Source organism: Crocuta crocuta, unplaced genomic scaffold, assembly GCF_008692635.1.
Source record: "Crocuta crocuta isolate KB4526 unplaced genomic scaffold, BGI_CrCroc_1.0 scaffold180, whole genome shotgun sequence".
Classification (NCBI taxonomy): Eukaryota; Metazoa; Chordata; class Mammalia; order Carnivora; family Hyaenidae; genus Crocuta; species Crocuta crocuta.
The window spans coordinates 6083237-6106866 of record NW_027527549.1 but is presented as its reverse complement, the minus strand read 5'-3'; the positions used below and the strand labels follow the sequence as shown (position 1 = coordinate 6106866).

Genomic DNA, 23630 nt, shown 5'->3' with positions numbered 1-23630 from the left:
TAGATATTTCACCCTACGTCCAGAAAACAGACAACATGAGTCGATTTTTTTCCAAAGAATGCTGTGTCTCTTCTTGCTCCCCAAAGCTACTGTTGAAGACATGGCAAATTTTCTGCCACAAACAATAGCCTCTCCTGTTGTTTCTTCAGAGAGAAGGTCCCTGTTCCTCTGAAGCCGCCCTCATTTGTTTGAGCACTCCATGTATAACCATTCAGTTCCTACTTCAGCTGGAAGAGAAATCTGTACTGGGAGGAAACAGAGGTGGAGACACACACAGTTGTCTCTCATGCCCTGAGCCTCACCCAGTTATCCCAGTTCCCTGCTGGGGAGAGTAATTTTATGTTTGCTGAGCCACTGGTGTAAGCCCTTTGTAGACCTCAGATGGACAGACATAGGAGAATCGTTTGACTCGTGTCATCGCTCTGCCCTTTTAAGGTTTCACTGGGCCAGTTTGCCAGATTGATATTGATGACTGTTCCAGTACTCCGTGTCTAAATGGGGCCAAGTGTATTGATCACCCAAACGGCTACGAATGCCAGTGTGCTACAGGTAAGGCCATCCTCACCCTCTGTGCACCTGGTGTGCCCGTCTGAACAAAGCAGCAGGCTGTCTTCTTCTCGCCGCTCTCCCCGGCCAGTCCACGAATGAGCTGCCTTGTGTTTGGAGACAGCTGCTTCTAGCATAGTTTTTGCTTCTCTCACTCTTCCCTTCTACAAAACCTGCCTCCTTCTCCACCACAACAGTGGCCTGGCTTGGACATTTCCATTTGGTGTCCATGTCTTTCTGGGATAGATTTTGGCAGCGGTGAGTTTCCAGCTGGCTTGACTTACTCCTTTGGGAAAGGGAAGAATTCCAGCTGAAAGCTATTTTTCACTGGGGCTTCTCAGCAGGAGGCCTGTCTCTGTGTTTCTTGAGGGAAGTAGTTGAACAAAGACCCAGAGTTCCAAGGGCTGTTGTGTGCAAGTGCAGAGGTTTTCCACGTAAAAGACTGCTCAGGCCCTGAGAGTCAGGTGTGTATCTGAATGGGGGAGAGAGCTCTGTCTGGGAAAGTGTAGGTCCTCCTTCCTGACTTCTGCTACTACAGTGAAAAAGAATCTGTTTACACATATTCTGCATTTCTGATCTGTGGCCACATTTCTCATTTGGGAGTGGATTTAAATAAGTCAAAGTCCCTTATTACACATTTGCTTTTACACAGACCAGTATTATAGAGAAGGACTAGAAATTATTAGAAAAGATGACTTCCCTATTCATTTCTTTATGTGACCGTGTAAGGGAGAAAAAAGTTATGGATATAATTAAAAGAACTTTTGCTTATTTTTAAAGATTGATTCTTAAAGGATTTTAAACATCATGTGCATGATTTCTTTCTGATGACAGAAAAGTGAAGTAGTCACAAAGATAAACACAGAGAATTAGTGTTTCAGTAGTACTGGAACATTACCATTTACTGGGCCTCCTTAGATTAGGTCCTGTCAGATGAACCAGTTAACTTCTTTCTCTTTGCAGAAACTGTTGTCTTTGGTTGGAGAAGTTCCAGGTTTTGTCCACTTCTGGCCAGATTATCCTCATGGAGAATAACCTTCTCTGGAGAGAGTTTACAAATCTTTAACTCATATTTAAAAGGAAGAGAGCCCCCATCCCACCTTTCTTTAAAATCCTTTGAAAGAGACTTAAAGTTGAATGAAGTTTTATTTTCTCATTTTCTTTTAAATGCTCATAAATTTTCATTCACTTTATTTAACAAGTACTTATTAAAACCTTAGTATATGAGCACGGTACTCGGGGAGGGTTTACGAGGCATAAAGAAAAGTTCTCTGTATCCTAAGGTCAGAATTGGGAAGATAAGATACATGTAACCATTAATACAGTATCTGTATGTTGGGTCTGGGAAGAAAGGAATATAGAGGTAAATATATAACAGAAAACTATTGAGAACTAGTCCCTATTGAAGCCCAGTATGAAATGGTGATGTAGTTAAAGTATCTCTGCAGTGAAACCACTGATCATTTTGAGAAAGGTATTTGAATTCTACAAATTTTAAGTGAAAAACTATTTTAAGCACAGCTCTCTAGGCTTGCCTCATAAAGAGTTGATTCCTGCTGTAAGCTTCCTGCTGTGAGAACCATCTGTAGTGGATGTGGCCACGCTTAGGTTCAGGCGTGGAGTGTTTGCCTGGGTTTTTAAGCCTCCTTGGTAAAATTCCTCCCAAGGGTTCACTGGTGTGTTGTGCGAGGAGAACATCGACAACTGTGACCCTGATCCTTGCCACCATGGCCAGTGTCAGGATGGGATTGACTCCTACACCTGCATCTGCAACCCGGGGTACATGGGTGCCATCTGCAGCGACCAGATTGATGAGTGTTACAGCAGCCCTTGCCTCAACGACGGCCGCTGCATTGACCTGGTCAACGGCTACCAGTGCAACTGCCAGCCGGGCACGTCAGGTAAGCCCGCTCTGCTCGGGTCTCCTCTGGAGTTGTCACTCGTCCTCAAAATCACTTGGCACAGGTGTCTCAGACTTACTTGGCGTATGCTTTGATACCTGAAACAATAGTCCTGATTCTGAAAAGCATAGCCAAAGCTATAGCCAGAAACATCTCAGAGGCAGATGTCTGTAGCTGGTGGAGAAATTAGAGACAATCGTTTTTGCAAAACTGATGATTGTGTGTTTGCGTGTGTGTATGTGTTTTCTTAGGAGACACCCACTTCAAAAAATTGAAATTATTACTTAAAATTGGAAATCCTCTTGCTTGTGTGGCTGATTTGATTGTCCTTTCCCCTTGAGCTTCCACCGCACTCAGAGTAATGAAGCTGGCCTTCCCCCTCACTCCCTCCTGTCCTTCCAGCTGTGTTGTTCTCTGTTTCAGAGTCCAGGTCTTTAATGTGTCACTTTGCTTCTGCCGTGTCTTGGGTGGACCTTGGGCATTTGGGGGAATTCTCAGGGAGAGCAGAGACTTCGCAGCACAGGCCAATCCTTATAAATTAGAATGCAGAGCCACCACTTCCCACCCCGAGTTCAGTGCTGTTTCCCGACTCTGGTTGAGTGACTGCTTGTTAGTTGGGAGGGCATGCTGCTCTTGCTGGGGAAATGTTGAGCTACTTTCTCAGGCAGCAGCATTTCACAGGTCTCACTGGAGTCTGTTTTACTTATTCGAGGAATAATTATGGTCCCAACTGTGGTTAATGGACAGAGAAGTACTATGTCTCAGATCAAAGAAAATGTATTAGTGGAAGATTAACTAGTGTGTGCCTTTGTTAGAAGGGAACCTGCCAATACATGAGAGTGATTTATTGAGAACTCATTCTTGATTTAAGGAAAATGGCCTACATAGGGGGCAAAGGTGGGGGAGGTGGTTAAACTGCCCTCATTTTATTTTGTTATTTCCAAATCCATTTCTTCAAACTTGTCAAAGGCCCTGGTCTTCATCCAGGACCTCATACATGCCAAGTTTGAAAACAAAGTCCTTTTTGAGTTGCTCAAGCATACGAAAAACATCCCATGCCTTCACAGTTGAAAGTGCCTTCCCCCTCCCCACGTTTAGATAACTCACTAAAAGGGCTGAATAGATCTTTGTGAAACCTTCCAAAAGCAATTTGCTTCCGGGCTGGTCCCCAGACATGAGAAATTGCAGTACGAAAAGAAATTTGAGAGATTTACAAGCAATTGAATGGATGCCTTTAGAATGGTGGGGCTGTTTCAGGCTTCGCTGTCATTCCCATTATAACAAACGTACTGGAAACCTGGGTGAATGGTGGGTTGGCAAGCACTTTGTTTTCTCTGGGATTATATCATTATGCCAGGATGCATCAGGTGTATTCCCTGGGGAGGACAGAGAAGGCAAGGTGTAAGTAGCTGTCACTGAGAAATGCAAGAAGTAAATATGAGTGGTGTGCAGGCAGCATAGAACAAGGGCCCAGAATCTCTCAGACAACTGCCAAGTCCCTTCCTGTGGCTGTTTGGAGAGTTAAAGCAAAGAGATACAGGCATCATAAAAAAAATTCTTGGTCTGTAATGGGTGAAGAAACACCTGACATGTACTACAGGGCAAGATAGATGGGTCTATTTTAATTAGTCATTCTGAATAGACTCTTGAGTTCTAGAGTAAGAATCCACGACCCATGCTACCCATGGTCCTAAGTTGGAAGGTTGGGTTTTGGATGAGTATAGACAGAAGGGATACTTCACAGTGTGCCTGGTTATAATTGTGGTTTCTCACTTACTGGGTACTTGAAGTGAGATAAACTACCCAGAATCACTTCTGAAGCTTCTTTCACCCATGGTCTTATGATGGGAAACTGTTTTAAGTAAGTTTCTTTAGGTTTTAGATCACAGAAACCAACCTGACTAGTTTAAGGATTCCTAAGCAAACAATAACTACAGAATAGACAAAAAAAATCTAGAGAAAGCACACAGAAGTATCTTACAGATTCCAAGTGAGAACTGATTGGTAAAGCTTTGCAGATTAGCAGGAAGCAGAGCAATTGATAGACCATGAGTCCCACAGTTCATATTCCCAATGAGAAAATTCCATTGGCTCATCTTGGGCACGGTGCCTGTTCCTACTCAAATAAAATATAGCCTCCTGCATCCTGCCGTGGTTGATTGTAGGTGAGTGGGGGTTACCAGTCAGTGGGGTTAGACAGCTCCTAAAAGTATCCAGGAATATGGAAACTCTTGCCTCATTTGTGTCTAGTGAGATAGCATGGCCTCATTAATCACAGAGTGACCAATATGGTGTGGTGAAGAGTATAGAATCCAAAGTGCCTGGTTCACATCCTGGCCGTACTACTGTAGTTGTGCAAATCCATGATTGGGTGTAACGCAACTTGATGTGCCAGTTTAGTGAGAAGACTAAAGTTATGGGAAGTGGGAAACAGAGTACTTGCACATAATAATGGCTCAATAAATTTTAATGTAATTATTTATTAACACATAATAATATAAAATGAGTGAATCAAAAATTTTACAATTTTTAAAATGGACATTTTGTTAGTTTAAATAACCTTTTTGCCAGGCTTTAGCCTTTTTAAACTACCAAAGCATTTTTCTATGAATGGGAAATAAAACATCATTAAATTCATCTTAAGTACATAATACATAACAAAGTATCATGAGTATTTTTATAAAATGATGGTAAAAATTATGATTGGTATATCCTTGCTGTTTAGTTACCCATATCTACAATTAAGCCTTTCTGAATGTAGCTCTGTCCAGGGCTAGCTGTATACTCCAGATTTCTTAACACCTAGCATCACATGCTATTTTTGTGGTAATACTGCATGGTTTCTTTCTGCTTTTATCTTTGCAGGTGTTAATTGTGAAATCAATTTTGATGACTGTGCAAGTAACCCTTGTGTCCACGGAGTCTGTATGGATGGCATTAATCGTTACAGTTGTGTCTGCTCACCAGGATTCACAGGTAACACCTTTTTTGTTGGGTCCCTCCTTCAGCCCCATCACTTTTGGAAAAGGGCATCTGAAGGAAAATCACTTTTTAAATGTTTCCTATTTCTTTGCCTCTTGGAAGGTTAGAAGTATGATTCTGTACTTCTCTGGCCTAGTTTTCTACTTATAGGCCTTCCATAACCTGTAACCTGAAACTTCTCCTTAGTTAGGGTTTTCAGACCACATGCTGTAGCTACCTGAAAAGCATTTCTAGTCAGACCATGAGTTTCTGTCAGTGTGCTTGAGCTATATAGCTTTTACTACCACCTTTAATTTGCTACCCTTAGTAGTGAATGCCTTCCACAAAAGTATAGCCAAGATAAAATTCTATGAAAACACTAAATGCTTTTTTCTGAGTACTTCTTCTTATAGGAGATTGTCGGATGAGGCCAGAACTTGGGAGGACCAACCTAATTATTAAAAGTAGCTAGAACATTTACACATGCATGCTTGTATGCACACACCCAAACACAAATCTCTTTCTCTCTTTTTTGTTGTTAATAAGATTGCCTTTATCTCTTACCCTTCTGGTCCAAACGTGAGAGCCTACTGAGAAATCTGAGGCACCTAACTGAGATGCCTGTGTGTTAACGGCACCCCTCAGAGGCAATCACCATGCATCTGTCCTATTCTTTCTAGACAGTTCCACACGCAAGCAGGCACTTACATAATACTGTTACCATTTAATAAATACTATGTGATCATTCACAACCAATGTGAGAAATTTCCCTCAGAGCTTTTTCAACTATGATGTCAAAAGACATTCAGGGCCAAGTGAAGTAAATGTCTGCCTCTCACTTGCCGGGAACTTAATTTCCTCTGTATTTCACAATCCCTTTTCCTGCTTGGATATGATCATGGATGATAGGGAGTAATGTTTTTGGCCCACGTGGGTCACCATAATGTCTGCTCAGTGGAAGATCACTCAGAAAACAAGTATGATGAAAGCTGTCGTATCTGGTGCCTAGTGCTACTAGGAGTAGCCAGCTGTACTTCTGTGTTCTGAAACTTGTTACCCCAAGAGGAAGTGACAGCCAACTGAAAACACAAACATTCCTGCTAGGTAGGATAATAGGTGCATTTTTGTTAAATAGGTAATAAGAGAATAGCTATCATTTATTAAGAACTTATTTTGAGTTAGGCGTTAGGTGCCTAATCTCATTTAATTATCACACCTATTATCATTCTTATGGTATTGATGAGAATCCCAGAGCTTAGAGCAGTTAAGTAACATTACCCATGCACCGTGGCCAGGATTCCAGCCCAGATGGTCCTATTCTAGAGCCCATGACCATTCTCACCCCACTGGACAGCCTGAGTGGGTTGGGGGTGCCTGTTGTGGCTTCTTTTTAGACATGTAAGCCTTACACTGGAATTTTTTTTTTTTTTTTAAATCCCAGTAAGTCATATTCTCTCTCTTTCTAACATTCAGCAAACCAAGAAGGTCAAGGAGAGAGGACATAGGCTAAAATATTCCAAAATAAACCGAAGGTGTAGCATGACATTACATAACCAAGAAGTGGAATGTTTTGGTAACTGGGTGGTACTCTGTTCTTGGAACAATTTTCTATGTCTGTTTTTTTTTAGTTATTTTTTGCTTTTTTAATCAGCTTCCCAAAATACCACAGACAACTGTGGTATTATATGTACATGAGCTGTAGATATATTTTATTTTTTCCTGTTTTATTTTAACACTACTACCTTTTTTGTTTGTTTTACAATTCTCATAATAGCTTTGACGGATTTAAATGAGTTTTTCTTTTTCAGACTAAATTCTGAATTCCCTGCAGAACCTTGTTTTAATGTTTATTTATTTGAGAGAGAGAGCATGCATGTGCATTTGCATGCATACAAGTGAGGGAGGGGCAGAGAGAGAGAGAGGGAGAGAGAATCCCAAGCATGCTCTGTGATAACAACCCGGAGCCTGATGAGGGGCTCCATCTCAGAAACCAGGAGATCATGACCTGAGCCAAATCAGGAGTCTGACGCTTAACCAACTGAGGCACCCAGGGGCCCCCTCTTCAGACCTCATTGTATTTACTGTTGAATGCAAAATGTAAGAAATCAAGTGACCCTTCTATAAGCTACTTCTCAGTTTTACAAACTGCTTTTTCAGTTTCACCTTCATATTTATTATTTTGCCGACTTTTCATAACAGTCCATAAAAGCAGATAGGTTGAATAAGAAACCAAAAGCACAGGCAACAAAAACGAAACTGAAGAAGCAGGACTGAATTAAAGTACAGTGCTTNGGGAGGTGGGGATGGGCATGGAGGAGGACACTTGTGGGGATGAGCACTGAGTGTTATGTGGAAACTAATTTGACAATAAACTATTTGTAAAAAAAAATAAATAAATAAAGTACAGTGCTTCTGCACAGCAAGGGACAATAAACTGAAAAAGCAGCCAATGGAATATGAGAAAATATTTGTAAATAATATATCTGAAAAAGGGTTAGTATCCAAAATGTAAAAAGCTCATACAACTCAATAGCAAGGAAGCAAATAATCCAATTTGAAAATGGGCAAGGAGCAAGAAAAAATTTTGAAACTATGTATGGTGATGAGTATTAGCTAGACTTACATGGTGATCATTTTGCAGTAGATACAAATATCAAATCATTACATTGCACACGTGAGACTAATAGGTTATATCTCAGTTATAGCTCAATCTTTAAAAAATGCAGGCAGAAGTAGCTAAACATAATTTTAGAAACTATTGTTGGAAAATTCCCAGTAATTCCAGATAGAGAAAACTGGAAGTATCTAGAGAAAACTGTCTCAGAGCTACGTGATTTAACCACAGACTGATGGTACTTTTAAGTTATAAATCATTATTTGTACCTGGAAACCCAGTATCATCTGAAACAGGTAAAGTTTTGAAAGCCTCATGGTCTGCCATACCCTCGTGATTTTCCAAAAGCATTTGAAAGGCTATCATGAGGAACAAGTCTACCAAGGTAGACTCATGATAATGTCATTATAGAATTATAATCACCAAAGTACAACAAGAAAACCTATATATGAGTTTTGCAATCTCTTCTCTCTAAATCTCTTATAGTAGCTTTTCATCAGTAGTGAAGTGTGTAAATGTTTATAAATTATAAATTAATAGTATATTTATGATTTATAAATTATTTAAATCTAGAGCCACTAGTCTAGATTAAGAGACCCTGAATTGCTTTCTCAGTTACCAGAAGACAATAAAGTTATGCTTAGAATACTCTTCTTTCTGAGGCAGAAGATGGATTAATACAACTTTAAGAACGAAAGCAAAATGGCTTTCTTTTTAACCAATATAATCATTAAATTAAACTATATAATTTATAAACATTGAACATGCAATTGCGTTTTGATTCTTTGGCCCTCAGTTAACCTCATAATGTCATATCCTGAACTGGCACCCTGCTAAGAACAAGGGCTCTTGCAGTCATACTAAAATCAATTCACACTACACAGCCATGAAAAAGAATGAAATCTTGACATTTGTGACAGCATAAATGGACCTTTTGGGCTTTATGCTAAGTGAGATAAATCAGAGGAAGACAAATACTGTATAATGTCACTTGTATGCAGAATATGAAAAAGCTAAACTCATAAAAATAGAGTAGAATGGTGGCTAGCTGGGGCGAGGCTAATAGGGGAGATGTACTTAAGGGTGCAGACTTGAAACTAATAGTAAATAAGGTCTGGAAATCTGGGCTATAGCACAGTGATTATAGTCAGCACTACTGTATAAGCCTCAAAGTTACTAAGAGGTTAGTCTTAATTGTTCTCACTACAAAAAAGATGATTTTTATGTGACATAATAGAGGTGTTAGGTAACATTAAAATGGTAATCTATTGCAATGTATAAATGTATTAAATCAGTACACCATATACCTTTAATTTACACATATACATCAGTTATATCTCAATCAAAATATTAACAAAACACAAAAACTAGATAAGGAAGTTTTATGATTCCCATTAAACAAATAAGACAACTGAGAGAGAACTTGAGTGTCCACACAGTGTATACAGATATGTTTTGTACATGTTGAGCCCCACAGCCGGGGAGTCACGGAGGAAGCACTCAATAAATATTGCTGAGTGAATGACTAGAACTCAGAAATGGGACTTCTCACTTCCAACTCTGGACTCCCCAGTCTGGACTATAGCATGGGGTCATTCATTAAACACTAATTTGTTGAGTACCTACAAGGTGAGAAACATTGATTAACGTCTCACTCAGTAGTTTCTGAGCCCAAGAAGGTTCATAGCCTCATGCTGGGCATTTCTGATGCTGGGTGGAAACTCCTTAAAGGTAGGACCTTGATCGTGAGGCAGTGGTCAGTGCACGTGGTAGACTGCAAGGAGGCACTTAACGCTCTCCAGTAAAGACGGCTTGAAAATTGATCCTGGTAAGAGTTTTTAAAGCAAATGAGGAAAACGTAAGAGGAGTGGCTTCTGAGAAAATGCTTCCTTAAAAGGATAGAAAAAGAAGGCTTTTTCCTCTCACTTACCACTGGAGAGCAGGCTAAGGCTAGCAGAGTTCTGGCTCATGTCATGGTGCCAGTGGCAAACGTCTAAAAAAAATTCTGAGGTTGAGGCTAAGAAAATAGTACTTTAAAATAAGTTATTAATAAAACACTTAAGAGAAAAACAACAACCACTACCAGATTATGGGTCTTTACCACAAGAACCACCAATAATGGTTTAGAGAGCAACAGAGAGTGAAAAAATGTTAATACCCGTACTTTAAAGGGGTGTGGGTCTATTTCATTTGGAATTTCCTGTTCTAAATGCAGGGTTACTCTTTCTTAAATAAAAATGCATGTTTTTATCTGAATCAGAAAATTGTATTCTTTGAAACTTATAAATTCCTTCACAGCAGTTGCTTGTTGCCACTCATTTACAGAATGATGGGTTATTTTAAAATTTTATATCATTTTGGAATATATAGTTAAATCTCAATTATTCAAAATTTAACAAAGCCAAACTCTTATATAAGTGGCACGCTTTATTCAGCTTAAAGCATCAACTGTCAAGGTTATTGCAGACATGTTTTCAAAGTGCAGTCTTGGGTAGGTTTTAGAGGAAGAATATGTTCATTTAATTTCATATATTCTAAGCATTTACATTATTACATGATAAACTAATAATTGTCTACATCAGAGCTTTTTAAAATGTAGTATTTGAACCATCTGTATTATTTAAAATGTGGTTTGCTGGAGTCTACCCATCATAATGTATGGTGATAGGGCCTAAGAATCTCCTTTTAAAACAAGTATTTTAGGGGCATCTGGGTGGTTAAGTCCATTAAGCCCTCGACTTTAGTGCAGGTCATGATCTCACAGTTCGTAAGTTCAAGCCCTGCATCAGGCTCTCAGCTGTCAGTGCAGAGCCTGATAAGAATCCTCTCCCTCTCGCTGTCCTTCCCCTGCTCACACACACTCTTTCCCTCTCTCTCTCTCTCACTCTCACACTCTCTCTCTCTCTCTCTCTCAAAAATAAACATTAAAGAAAAATATAAAATAAAACAAGTATTCTAAATGATTCTTTTTGCACATTAAGGTTTGAGGGGCGCCTGGGTGGCTCAGTCGGTTGGGCATCCGACTTCGGCTCAGGTCGTGATCTCACAGTTCGTGGGTTCGAGCCCTGCGTCGGGTTCTGTGCAGACAGCTCAGAGCCTGGAGCCTGCTTCAGACTCTGGCCCTCTCTATCTGACCCTCCCTTGCTCACTTGCTCTCGCTCTCTCTCTCTCTCTGAGAAATAAATAAAATGGAGTAATACAACTCTAAGAATGAAAGCAAAGTGGCTTTCTTTTTAACCAGTATAACATTAAAATAAGTTAGTAGTTTATTCACTAAGTATTCCAGGTAATTGAGCTATATCCTGTACGTAGAAATGTAGCAGATTGACTAACAGAATTGGTGTGTGGTGAACCAGCTGAGAGCAGTGATAAAAGCTTCTTCGAGAGTAATCAGAACAGCAGCAAGAGGAACAACCAACTTTGGTAACATTTGATGTTCTCTTTTAGAATCCTTGTGACGTTTCCATTTTTAAGATGGAGTAAAGAAGAAATACATATCAAAAAACTGTAGTGGCTGTTCCAGCATTTTGTTAACTTGGCTGCATTATCAAAAGACTGTCGATGCTGTTTACTACTTCCTCACATGGTGCTAAGTGCTCTTGGGTGTCTTATTACTTAAATCCTGACATTTGGTGCCCCAGGCATCTTACAGCCTGTGCAGAGGAAGTTGTCAACACAATATCTCTCATAGTTCTGAGTCTATTCTCTAAATATTTTAGATTTGACCAAAAAAAAAATGTTTCCCTCCTCTGCAGGGCAGAGATGTAACATTGACATTGATGAGTGTGCCTCCAATCCCTGTCGAAAGGGTGCAACGTGCATCAACGATGTGAATGGTTTCCGCTGTCTGTGCCCCGAGGGGCCCCATCACCCCAGCTGCTACTCGCAGGTGAACGAGTGCTTGAGCAATCCCTGCATCCACGGAAACTGCACCGGGGGCCTCAGTGGGTAGGTAGCCGCTGCATATGAATAGTTCCTTATGGACTTGACTACGACCAGTTGGGTTTCAGAATGGGCCATGCCCCATAGAAGTCAGTCAGGGACTTGAGCTGAGACGGAGTTGTAGATTTTGGTAGCCTCCTTCAGTCTTCCAGACCACCACTTGTGCTCTGCCTTCCAATGCCAAACAGGTAGAAAATGGGGGGAGTAGTCAGCTCATGGGAGAAGTCCAGCGTTATTTTGTGAGCCTTTGGCAATTGTGCTTTTAGTAGTTATTGTAAGATTGAGTTCTGAGGGAGGGTCTACTTGATTTTTACCCTGCTTATAAAAAGCCCCATTCTGTTCTATTGCGGTCCCAATGTGTGCCTCTGAAGTGGGGCCGGTCCCAGCTGACTGCAGATGTGACCCTGATAAGACATTCATGGTTTGCAAGCCTCTGAGAGCTGTGTGATGTGTTAATAGGTACTCTTCTAGAAACTCAGAGTGTGACGTTAGGTCGTACAAGATACTCCTGTGCTCTTGTTCTTCTGGCCAGAAGATAGGGCTGTGGGCATTGCCGTTTACCATACTTCACAACAGGTGAAAGAAACCAAGAGTATAATTGGAGGTAAAGGGAAATCAACTTATTCACAGATGAATTACCTCAGTATTCCTGTTTCAGAGTATGGTGGCCTGCAAAGCATCCCAACCCACCTACCTTTGTCCTAAACATCTCCAGACAAGAGTGGCTTTTATTTCCCAATACCGTACCATAGTCTGAGTGGTAATAATGTTCAAAGTGTGAACAATGTACATATATTTTGGATACTTTCATTTTTGTTCCTTTTCCTGCTCAGTTTACCTGAGGTACTTTCTACAGCAGGGTTTTAGGAGAGAAAAAGAAAGCATGACTTGGAAGTCAGACATCCCAGGAGCTCCTTGGAGAGGCTTAGAGCCTCTGATGCTAACCTACTTCTTGGGTGTCTGTTTTGCATCAGAAACAAATGATCCTAACATTTGCTTTATCTTAACTTTATATATAATAAACATACAGATTTATGTGTGTTACTGTGCCTTTTGGATTAACCCAGTATATCACACCAACCACTGCTTACATATGAAATCTCACTGTAATTAATTAACTTCTTCAGCATCTTTGTGAGCTGGGAAGCACCAGAAAAGTCTGTTTACTGAGTAGTCCAGATGGGACCACACAATGCATGCCGTGTCCATGGCAATCCAAGTATAGGTTCAGAGAAGAGTAGAAATGAGATCAGCTTACCCATGGGCTCCTCTGTCCCTCATTTCTTCACCATGTCTTGTATTTCATCTAAGACTCAATTATACATTCATCCTCCAAAGTCAAGAATGCTATCTTCTTTCAGATACAAGTGTCTCTGTGATGCGGGCTGGGTTGGCATCAACTGCGAAGTGGACAAAAATGAATGTCTTTCTAACCCGTGCCAGAATGGAGGAACTTGTGACAATCTGGTGAATGGATACAGGTGTACTTGCAAGAAGGGCTTTAAAGGTGAACGCAGAAGCGCATATTTCTGTCTCCCTTCACGTGGTTTTCTTATTGCATATTCCTCGACTTACTTCTTCCTTTCCTTTTCTTTATTCCTATTCACCTATTCATATAGCAAACATAACTTGAGAACTTAATATTTATAAGGCACTTGGGGGATAAAAACATAAAGAGAGATAGATTCTACTAGCTGAGAGGTGAACTACAGGACTCTTTAAGGTGAGCAGCTAGGACTCCACTTAAACAACTTTGGAAATATGTTCTAATTATAAGCCTCCTGGTGCTGGTTTGATTCTGTGGTAATTCACAGGAGATTTGGGGAGTAGCATGGGAATATTGTCTTACTATAATTATGATAGCAATAATGCCACAGAAGCATCCATACATTCCAGACCCTTCTAACAAATTATCTTATGCATTGAGATAAAATATATAGTCTACCTAGGGCCTTCTGGAAAAATATATTCTAATGGTGTTGTGTAAAATCATTTTTTGAGTTGTTATTGTTGCATTTCCACCATCAATTTTCTCTTAAAAAACTCATGAGTGAAATCTATGGGTAAATCATTTATATTGCACTCCTCTGTCCACCTAGTCATTGATTTCCCCACTCAGAAATTGTGCCAGGCTACCGAGATAAATCAGTCTGTTTCAGAGTCAATTTACTTGATTATTTGAAAAATTTCTGAGAGCATATATATTGTAGTCATTAATTTTCTGATATACTTGCAAAGAAATTTAAAAGCACCTTTATTTCTTTGCTTCCTTGAGACTTGCTGATCAACAAACAAAATAAAACTCAAAATGTAAAATCCTAAGTTGTGTGGCTGGTGAGTAGACCAGTAGATCTCTGCTCCCAGACCACTGTTTTTTTACAGTGTGAAAGTTGCTTTATCTTGAGGCTCTGTGTCAGGCTCTATTGAAGATGCAGAGGTGTAACTGTTCTGTCCCATTAATGCTTCCTTACTTTTCTCTTTTTCATAGTGGGAGTAGATTCCATGTCTTGGATCAGGGGAAAACAGTTTTATGGCTTCAGAAAGTACTACCACATCAATGATAGAGACTGTGCATATGAAAGAGTAGGCATAAATCAGAGGCTTTAATTATGTCTTAAGAAAATATTGTCCCTTGATAAATTATGCCCCCTTTTTAGGCCCTGATAGCTATTTTGTATAGAAAGAGCTGATAGATCAGATTTTTAACCTCAATGAGCTTCTTCATCCATTGTTGAGAAGTTACTTATATTTGGAGGTGCATTCAACCTTTCAGCTTTTAGAATAAACTTCTTCCATTCATCATTTTGACTGTCTTTTGCTGACGGACTATATATGAGGGACTTGTCACTGAAATGAACAAACAGGTGTTCCAGTGGCCTAAAGAAATTGTTTCTTATTCTTTCTTTTTTTTTTTTTAATTCAGTTTGGTGGCTTGATTTCTAATTTTTTTCTTTTTATAATTTATTTATTTATTTTTGAGACAGAAATAGAGCATGAGTGGGAGAGGGGCAGAGAGAGAGGGAGACACAGAATGTGAAGCAGGCTCCAGGCTCTGAGCTGCCAGCATAGAACCCAGTGCAGGGCTTGAACCCACAAACCGCGAGATCATGACCTGAGCCGAAGTCAGACAGTTAACTGACTGAGCCACCCAGGCGCCCTAAGAAATTCAGTTTCTAAAGTAGTTAATGTTTGCCATGAAGAGGATTGCTTCGTAATTTAAATAATGAGAAGGCTAACAGAAAGTTTCACTGTTTGGGAGTTTTCCTTTCTGTCTACAGGTTATAACTGTCAGGTGAATATTGATGAATGTGCTTCAAATCCCTGCCTGAACCAAGGGACCTGCTTGGATGACATAAGTGGCTACACCTGCCGCTGTGTGCTGCCCTACACAGGTGAGTTCTGCAAGTGCAGGGGCCGCATTTCATTCTGAACCTTGGAGTCTCAGAGACAAGGGTCTGCGGCGCCATGGTGCTGCCCTGCGGGGTCACTCTCCCTGGTCACCATCCTGCCCTCACTGACTAGATCTTGGGCTCAGAGAAGACACTGTGGCTTCCTGAGATGCAACTGGTAGGGAAACACACTCCCCTTCTTTGTACTTAAGGGTTTAAGTGTTATGGGTTTGTTTGTTTGTTTTTTAAACTACGTCTGGGTGCTGGTTTCATCCATTATTTAAGTGGACCCAGTGTTGTCTGGCCTGTGCTCTTGGTCGTAGTTCAGTAATACAATCACCACCATTTATTGGTCATTTACTATATGCCAGATACTTTGCATATTTTGGATTTCTTAATCTAGTACTCATAATAATTCTGTAAAGTGGAAGTTCCTATGACCATTTTATACTAAAGCAAAGGGAAGTTACTTGCGGAAGGTCACATAGTTAAGTGGTCCATCTAGGACTTGCCTATGTGTCTCTCAATCCAAAGCATGTCCTCTTAACCTCACTTCTTCTCCTTACATTCAGTTCCTCCACATCTCATTCAGAGAGGTATTGCCCCTTGGATGGCGATCACACACACAGAAGACATGGGTGTGACTTCATTTCATATCAGGTGTCCTTTGTGTCAGGTGGTATTTTGGGAGTGTGCCTGGACATTTCCTCTTTGTGTTCTCCTGCCTCATTACTGCTGTCTGTGATTGGTTGTATTAGTGTGGCTTATTTACCTCCTCACCGTCCATTTTCTTCATCCATGGAGAACAAAACAGAAACATGGATGGGGGCTTTGCATGTTTCTCCGGTACGGTATGCAGCATGCAGACAAGAGCATGGCTGGATTCTTACTCCCCTGGTGGGCTATTAGTAGTAGCTGTTACTAGTGACTGCAGCTGTTTAGAGTGGCAGAATAGCCAAAACCACAACTGTTACCTGAAGGACTTATTAATGCTACATTGTTACCTTTGCCCCTCTTGGGAAAAAATGTTCATGTAGGCAAATAGCAGTTAGTCAGCCTCAAAGATAAAAATCAAGGTTGCTGGAGATCCCTAGCTATCCCCAGACAAAGGAAGTCTAAATAATGCATTTCATAATGACAGTGCTGATCACATTTGTTAATAGTATTTCCCAGCCATGACGACTGAGACTTGATGGCTGCAGAGAGATATAAGCAGGTGTCACTATCCTCAGTCTCAGCATAGGCTTACCTGAGTGTGATTTAGGTGTTCAGCTCATCTTGCAAGTACTTATTTTATCTATCTTGCTAAAGATACCATAAGAATATTTGACTATATGCTGGCTATTGGTTTTTCTTCAGATTAGGATCCCAATAAAAGAATTTACTATGTGTGAACTTTGGGAAATTATATGAGACTGCAAGCCTGTGCATAATAAAATTTTAGTGCTGAGTGTAGCTAAGGGTTCTATCACTGAGCTTTGCCACTGGGAAGAGAACTAAGCAACGTTGCCTTCCCTAGTGAGCCACTCTGCTGACCCAGATTCCTTAAAAACTGGTTGAGTATGTTGGTGAACATTTGTGGTGATTTTTTTTTTTCTTTCCGATTTTAGGATTGAATTTTAAATTGAGTTAGCTGTAACTTGACTTTAAAAACACCCTCATCTCCTTTGAATAAAAGCATTCCTTTCCTACCCCCTCCTGCCCCCCCCCCCACCATGCCAGAAGCTTATATTCAGTACGCTGAGGCAGGAAATATTGGTGTGCAAATATCAATGCCGTGTTGTTGATATTGGTATAAGGAGATATGTTACTAGGTAATCAGGATACCTTCACCGTTTCCTACCTCCCATGGCCTTCTGATCAACTCCATTGCCTTCTGGAACAGGCCAGCAGAGGTGGTAAGGAGTAGGGGCTGTGTTGTTGCCGCTTCCTGAAGGAGGATCTGTGTGGCTGAGCTTTTGAGTGGCTGGCTCTTAGCTGTGGGGATGCAGAAACTACATTCTTGATGGACACGGTGTCCAAGTCCATGTGACCACATATGATAATAAGGGTGAGAGCAGCCCAGCTATTGTTGAGTGCTCACTCTACATGCCAGGCTCTGTGCTAGTGAAGACTTCATAAACATTTTTTTTCCATTTACTCCTCAAAAAGCCTCTGTGTGTTACATACCATCCTATTTCTCATCCTGTAATTTGCCTGAGGTCACACAGTTAGCAACCAAGTTAGAGCCAAGACTCAGAGGAGGGCCATAGGTCTCTCAGATTCCAAAGCTCTTAACTGCTACCTTAGACTTGAATTCAGAGTTTGCAAAATTTCAGTTTCCTTGGCTGTTTCTCTAAATTCTGTCATTTGCTTTACAGGCAAGAATTGTCAGACTGTGTTGGCTCCCTGTTCCCCAAACCCATGTGAGAATGCTGCGATTTGCAAAGAGGCACCAAATTTTGAGAGTTACACCTGCCTATGTGCCCCTGGCTGGCAAGGTAATAACATGGGAGTTAGAGAAACCAGAAGCTTTAAACAAAGTGGTCAGATCATCAGATTAACATGGAAGGCCCAGGCCTTCTGAGGCCTGCTTGTTGTCAAGAGCACTGGCTCTGTACAGGAATGACCCAGAAAGCTTTTTCATTTTCATGTCTTTGGGGGCCCCCTAGTGGCTGGAAGACTCCAGCCTGAGTCTGAAACCATGATGTCCTCAGTCCCTGGGCAATAACTTGCCCCACATAATTTTGTGCCAAAAGCTTCCCAAAGTAGGAGACCAACCAGAGTATACCCATCTACCCCGGCTGAAGCTTGGATCCCCCATACACTTCTGTAGAACTCACCTTCCAAAGACAGGACTATTCATTGCCCCTGTGTTCCTAGGTCAGCGGTGTACAATTGACATTGATGAGTGTGTCTCTAAGCCTTGCATGAACCACGGTCTCTGCCATAACACCCAGGGCAGCTACATGTGTGAGTGTCCTCCAGGCTTCAGTGGTATGGATTGTGAGGAGGACATCGATGACTGCCTTGCCAGTGAGTATGCCAGTTCCTGGGCCCCCCTGAGGCTCACAGGCAGCAGGACAGAGCCCAGTTGAGGCAGCTGCCTCTCAGTGCCAAGACTGCCCATTCCAACACTTTACCAGGTCTTCAATATTAGTATTAGTGTTTTTAATGTTTATTTTGTCCACGGCAGGGGAGGAGAGCTGCGTGCATGTGCAGGGGAGGGGCAGAGAAAGAGGGAGAGAGAGAATCCCAAGTAGGCTCTGTGCTGTCATCGCAGAACAGTATGTGGGGCTCAATCCCGTGAACCATGAGATCATGACCTGAGCCGAAATCAAGAGTTGGACACTTCACTGACTGAGCCACCCAGGCTCCCCAATATTAGCATTTTTTAAATCTTCTTTTCAAGGCTAGTAGCTTTAGGAGCTGAGGCAGTGGAATCTCTTTAAGCAGTCCCTAACTGATTTTTGTACACTGACAGTGGGGACAATGCTATGATAGCTTTTTTTTTTTTTAAAGCAGATCTATGGAGGTATAATTAGTATAAAATATACTACCAGTATTTTAAATGTACAGATCAGTAAGTTTTGACATTTGACAACTGAAACCATCAGTAAAGATAATGAACATATCCATCCTCCTAAAAATTTTTAATTTTGTAATTTCCTTCCTCCCCCTTCCCTGTCCCAGGCAGCAAGGGATCTACATCTGTCACTACAAATTTATTTGCATTTTTAATAATTTTATATAAATGGAATCATCTAATGCAAACTTTTTTGGAGAGAGGGAGTATGACTTATCATTTAGCATATTACTTGAGACCCATCTATGTTCTGTGTATTAGTAATTCATTCTGTTTTCTTGCTAAGTCATATTCCATTATTTGGATACACTTTAATTCACTAGTAGGACATACAGCTTTTTTTAAAGTTTTGGTATGTTGTAAATAAAGTAATACTCTCTCGTGTAGATATTTAGGAGTGGAATAGCTGACTTATGTAGTAGATATATGTTTCACTTTTCACAAAATTGCCAAAATGTTCTCCAAGGTGGTTCTCTGTTCACATTCCCATGAACACTGTTTGAGAGACCCAGTTGAACAACATCCTCAAGAACACTTGGGTATGATTGCCATTAATTTCAGCCTTTGTAATGGCTGTGTATGGTATTTCACAGTGGTTTTAACTTGTATTTCCCTACCTATTAGTGATTTTGATCTTTTCATTTACTCTTGGTCAGCCATATGTTTACTTTATATAATGTCTATTCAGAATTTCTCACCACATGAAAAATTGGATTGTCTGTCTTACGGAATTCTAAATACAGATTCTTTGTCAGATATTTGCCTTACAACTATCTTCTCCCAATTGTAGCTTCTGTTTTGTTTTTCTTTTGAAGAAGAAGAGTTTCATTTTGATGAATTTCAGTATATCCGTAATCTTCATTCAGAGTTCATCTTTCCTGTATCTTATTTAACAAACCTTTGCCTAACCCAATGTCACTGAGGTTGATCTCCTTTGATCTCTTCTAAAAGTTTCATACTTTTCAGAGCGCCTGGGTGGCTCAATTGGTTAAGTGTCTGACTTTTGATTTCAGCTTAGGTCATGATTTCCTGGTGTGTGGGATCAAACTTTGCATCAGGCTCTTTGCTGATAGTGCGGAGCCTGCTTTGGATTCTCTCTCTACCTCTCTCTCTGCTTCTCCCCTGCTGACTTACACTCTCTAAACAAACAAACAAACTTTAAAAATAAAAAATAAAACTTTTATACTTTTAGCACTGACCTTTAGGTCCACAATCAATTTTTTTAATTTAATTTTTTATTTTTTTTCCTTCATAGTTTATTGTCAAGTTGGTTTCCATATAACATCCAGTGCTCATCCCAACAAGTGCCCTCCTCCATGCCCACACTCCCTCTCCATCTCCCCCACCCCCATCAGCCCTCAATTTGTTCTCAGCATTCAAGAGTCTTTCATGGTTTGCCTCTCTCCCTCTCCCCACCTATTTTTTCCCCTTCTCCCCCATGGTCCTCTGTTAAGTTTCTCCTGTTCTGCTTGTAAGTGAAAACATGTAGTATCTGTCCTTTTCTGCCTGACTTATTTCACTCAGCATAATTAGTTCCATTGAATTCCATCCACGTTGCTACAAAGGGCCAAATTTCATTCTATCTCATTGCCATGTAGTATTCCACTGTATAGATAAACCACATCTTCTTGATCCATTCATCAGTTGATGGACATTTAGGCTCTTTCCATGATTCCAGAATCTATTTTGAGTTAATTTTTACATGTGGTATGAGTTTTAAAGTTTGTTTTGTTTTGTTTTGTTTTTGCTTCTTTTTAGACTTTAAAGAATAATAGGCATTAAGTGCTAGGGTCAAGAGTCTGGTTCTTGGTCTCTCTCACTATCTCTCTCTCTCTCTCTCTTCCCTTTATGCACTTGTTTTCTTAAATTCCTCATATGAGAGAAATCATACAATATTTGTCTTTCTCAGACTGACTAATTTTGCTTAGCATGATACTCTAACTCCATCCATGTTGTCCCTGATTCCAAGTATCTTTTGTTGCTGATTCCTTCCAGATAGTTTCTGTTCTTGATATCTAGTTTAATTCCATTGTGATCAGAGAACATACTTTTCATCCTTCAGATTATTTAAAATAATTATTTAAAATTATTTAAAATGCATTAAAGCATGTCTATGGCCTAGTCTGTGGTCTGTTTTGGTAAGTATTCTGTATGCACTTGAAAAGAATGTCTATTTCGTTGTTTTTTGGTTGAGTGTTCTATAAATGCTATTAAATCAAATTGGTTAATAGTATTTTTAGGTCTTCTCTGATTTTCTTTCTGCTAATTGTATAAATTATTCACAGAGTGGTATTGAAATCTGTCACTATTATTGTTTGTCTATTTCTCCTTGTAATTCTATCAGTTTTTCCTTAATGTATTTTGAAGCTCTGATAATAAGTATGTAAACATTTATTATTTCCTCTTGAAGACTTGAGTTCCTTGTCATGAAATGACCTTGTTTACCCTTGTAATTAATATTTCTTACTCTGAAACCTCCTTACCTTTCTTTAGATTATTGTTAGAGTATATGTTTTTTCCATCCTTGTACTTTGGCCTATCAGTATCTTTAAAGTATGTTTCCTATGGAGAGCATATATTGAGTCTTGCTTTTTCTCCTCGATATGATGTTGTCTGTCTTCTAATTGAGATGTTCATGCCATTTAAATTTAATGGTTGATGGCAATATGACTGAGTTGAATATTTGCCATTTTTCATTTTACTTTTATTTTTCCTTCTTTTTTCCCCTTCTTTTGGAATAATCGAGCATTTTTATGATTACATTTTATTTCTTCACTGGCATATTTTTATTTTTTGGTGGTCATTTTGAGTTTGTAGTATGCAACTTTAACTCATTAAAATTTACCTTCAACTGTAATACTTTGTATAGTACATAAAAGCCTTACAACAGTTGACTTTAAATTTATACTCCTGCCCTCTGTTCTCTTGTTCTCATATATGTATCATAAACCCCCCAAAACTTTATTTTTGCTTCAAATGGTCACCAGTTTATCAAGAAACTTAAAAAATAAATTAACAGCCTTTATACTTACAACATATTTACAGCTCTTGGTGTTTTTCATGCTTAGCCATAGATGTACATTTCCATAAAGTCTCATTTTCCTTCTGCCTGAAGCAATTCCTTTAATATTTCTGGTAGTGCTTACCTCCTAGTGATTAATTCTTTCTGCTTTTGTGTTTTTGAAACGGTTTTTATTTTGCCTTAGTTTTCAAAAATATTTTCATAGGGAGTAGAATTCCAAGTCAACTCTTCCCTCCAGCACTTTCAAGTCATCTTTCCATTGTTTTCTGCCGTGCATTATTTCTGAGGAGAAATCTGCAATAATTCTTATATTTGTTTTTCTATATGTTATTTACTCTCCTATGGCTGTTTTTAAGATATTTTCTTTCCACTGAGCTTTAGCAATTTGATTATGATGCCCTTCATTATTCTTCATGTTCCTTTTGTTTGGGTTCATTGACTTTTTTGGATATATGGGTCCAAATTCAGAAAATATTCAACCACTGTTTTTTCAAGACCTTTTTGCCTCTCCTTTACAACTTTTGTCATACATTTTTTAGGTTGCTTGAAATTACCTCCCTACTCACCAACACACTACTTTGCTTATTTTTTTAGAGTTTTTCCTCAGTGTTTCATTTTAGATAATTTTATTATTTGACAATATTATGATATATCTTCAATTCCCATAAACATTTCTTCTTTAGTGTTTTGTTTGCTGTTAATCCCATCCAGTATATATTTTCCTTCATTTCCTACAATGAAATGGGATATTTCATTGTATTTTTATCTCTAGAAGTTTGATTTGAGTCTTTCTTATAACTTTATCTCTCTCATTGTTATATTCATGCTTTCTTCTTCTTGACCATACAGAGTATATTTATCATAGTTGTTTTATTGTCCTCACACTAATCTACCATATGGGAAATTCCTGGATATGTTTCTGTTGTTGATTTTTTATTCTTATCGTGAGTTATATTTCTTGCTTCTTTGCTCACCTGGTGATTTTTGATTGAATACTAGACTTTAAAAAAAATCTTTAGAATATTTTGAAGCTTTGTTTAAGGATCATTTGGAAACAGTTTGATCATTTTGGGTCTTCAGGATATGTTATGTCCAGAACAGCCTTTAGTCTAGGGATAAAATGGCTCACTACTGAGACAGTACTTGCTGAGGATCCTCTTTAGTGCTTAGTTAGGAGGTCTTTTCATTTTGCCTGTCATGGACATGAGCTATTCTCAGCCTAGTGTAAACTCTTAGGATTGTTCTGCCTACTTTTTTCTGGTTCTTTTCTCAGCTTTAATAGTTTCATCATATGCATGTGATATACTCAGTTACTTAATAGCACACACTGCTTATCTACACTCAGTTATTTGTGTGGTGATTAAGTCATTAATTTCAAACAAGGTTATCACAATGAGTTAAGAATAATGGCACCTACTTCACAGCATAGTAATTTCAGATCATCATGTGGATGGCACCAAACTAGGTCCTGGCAGTGCCAAAATAGATAAAACCCAGTGCTTACATTCATGAAATTCATAGTATATTAGGAAAAAAAAAAAACAGAGATACATAGACAAGTTCAACACTGTGTAGGAAATAGTGAAGAAAAATAAGTCCATAGCATAGTTGATGGAGAAATTTAAGGGAGTGAAATAAAATTATTTGGATTCCTTTTCCGCTTACTTATTATATCAGCCAAAACTTTTAG

General features: G+C 39.4%; 1 protein-coding gene across 1 annotated transcript in view; it reads left to right on the top strand.

Annotated features, from left to right (window-relative positions):
* The window catches only part of NOTCH2 (notch receptor 2), a 164965-nt gene that overhangs the window by 108800 nt on the left and 32535 nt on the right, over positions 1 to 23630 (top strand). The window contains exons 10-17 of the mRNA XM_077767584.1: positions 436 to 549; positions 2214 to 2447; positions 5313 to 5423; positions 11778 to 11970; positions 13326 to 13471; positions 15243 to 15356; positions 17714 to 17833; positions 18216 to 18368. Of these exons, the coding sequence (XP_077623710.1) occupies positions 436 to 549; positions 2214 to 2447; positions 5313 to 5423; positions 11778 to 11970; positions 13326 to 13471; positions 15243 to 15356; positions 17714 to 17833; positions 18216 to 18368 (1185 nt within the window). The remainder of the gene's footprint in view (positions 1 to 435; positions 550 to 2213; positions 2448 to 5312; positions 5424 to 11777; positions 11971 to 13325; positions 13472 to 15242; positions 15357 to 17713; positions 17834 to 18215; positions 18369 to 23630) is intronic.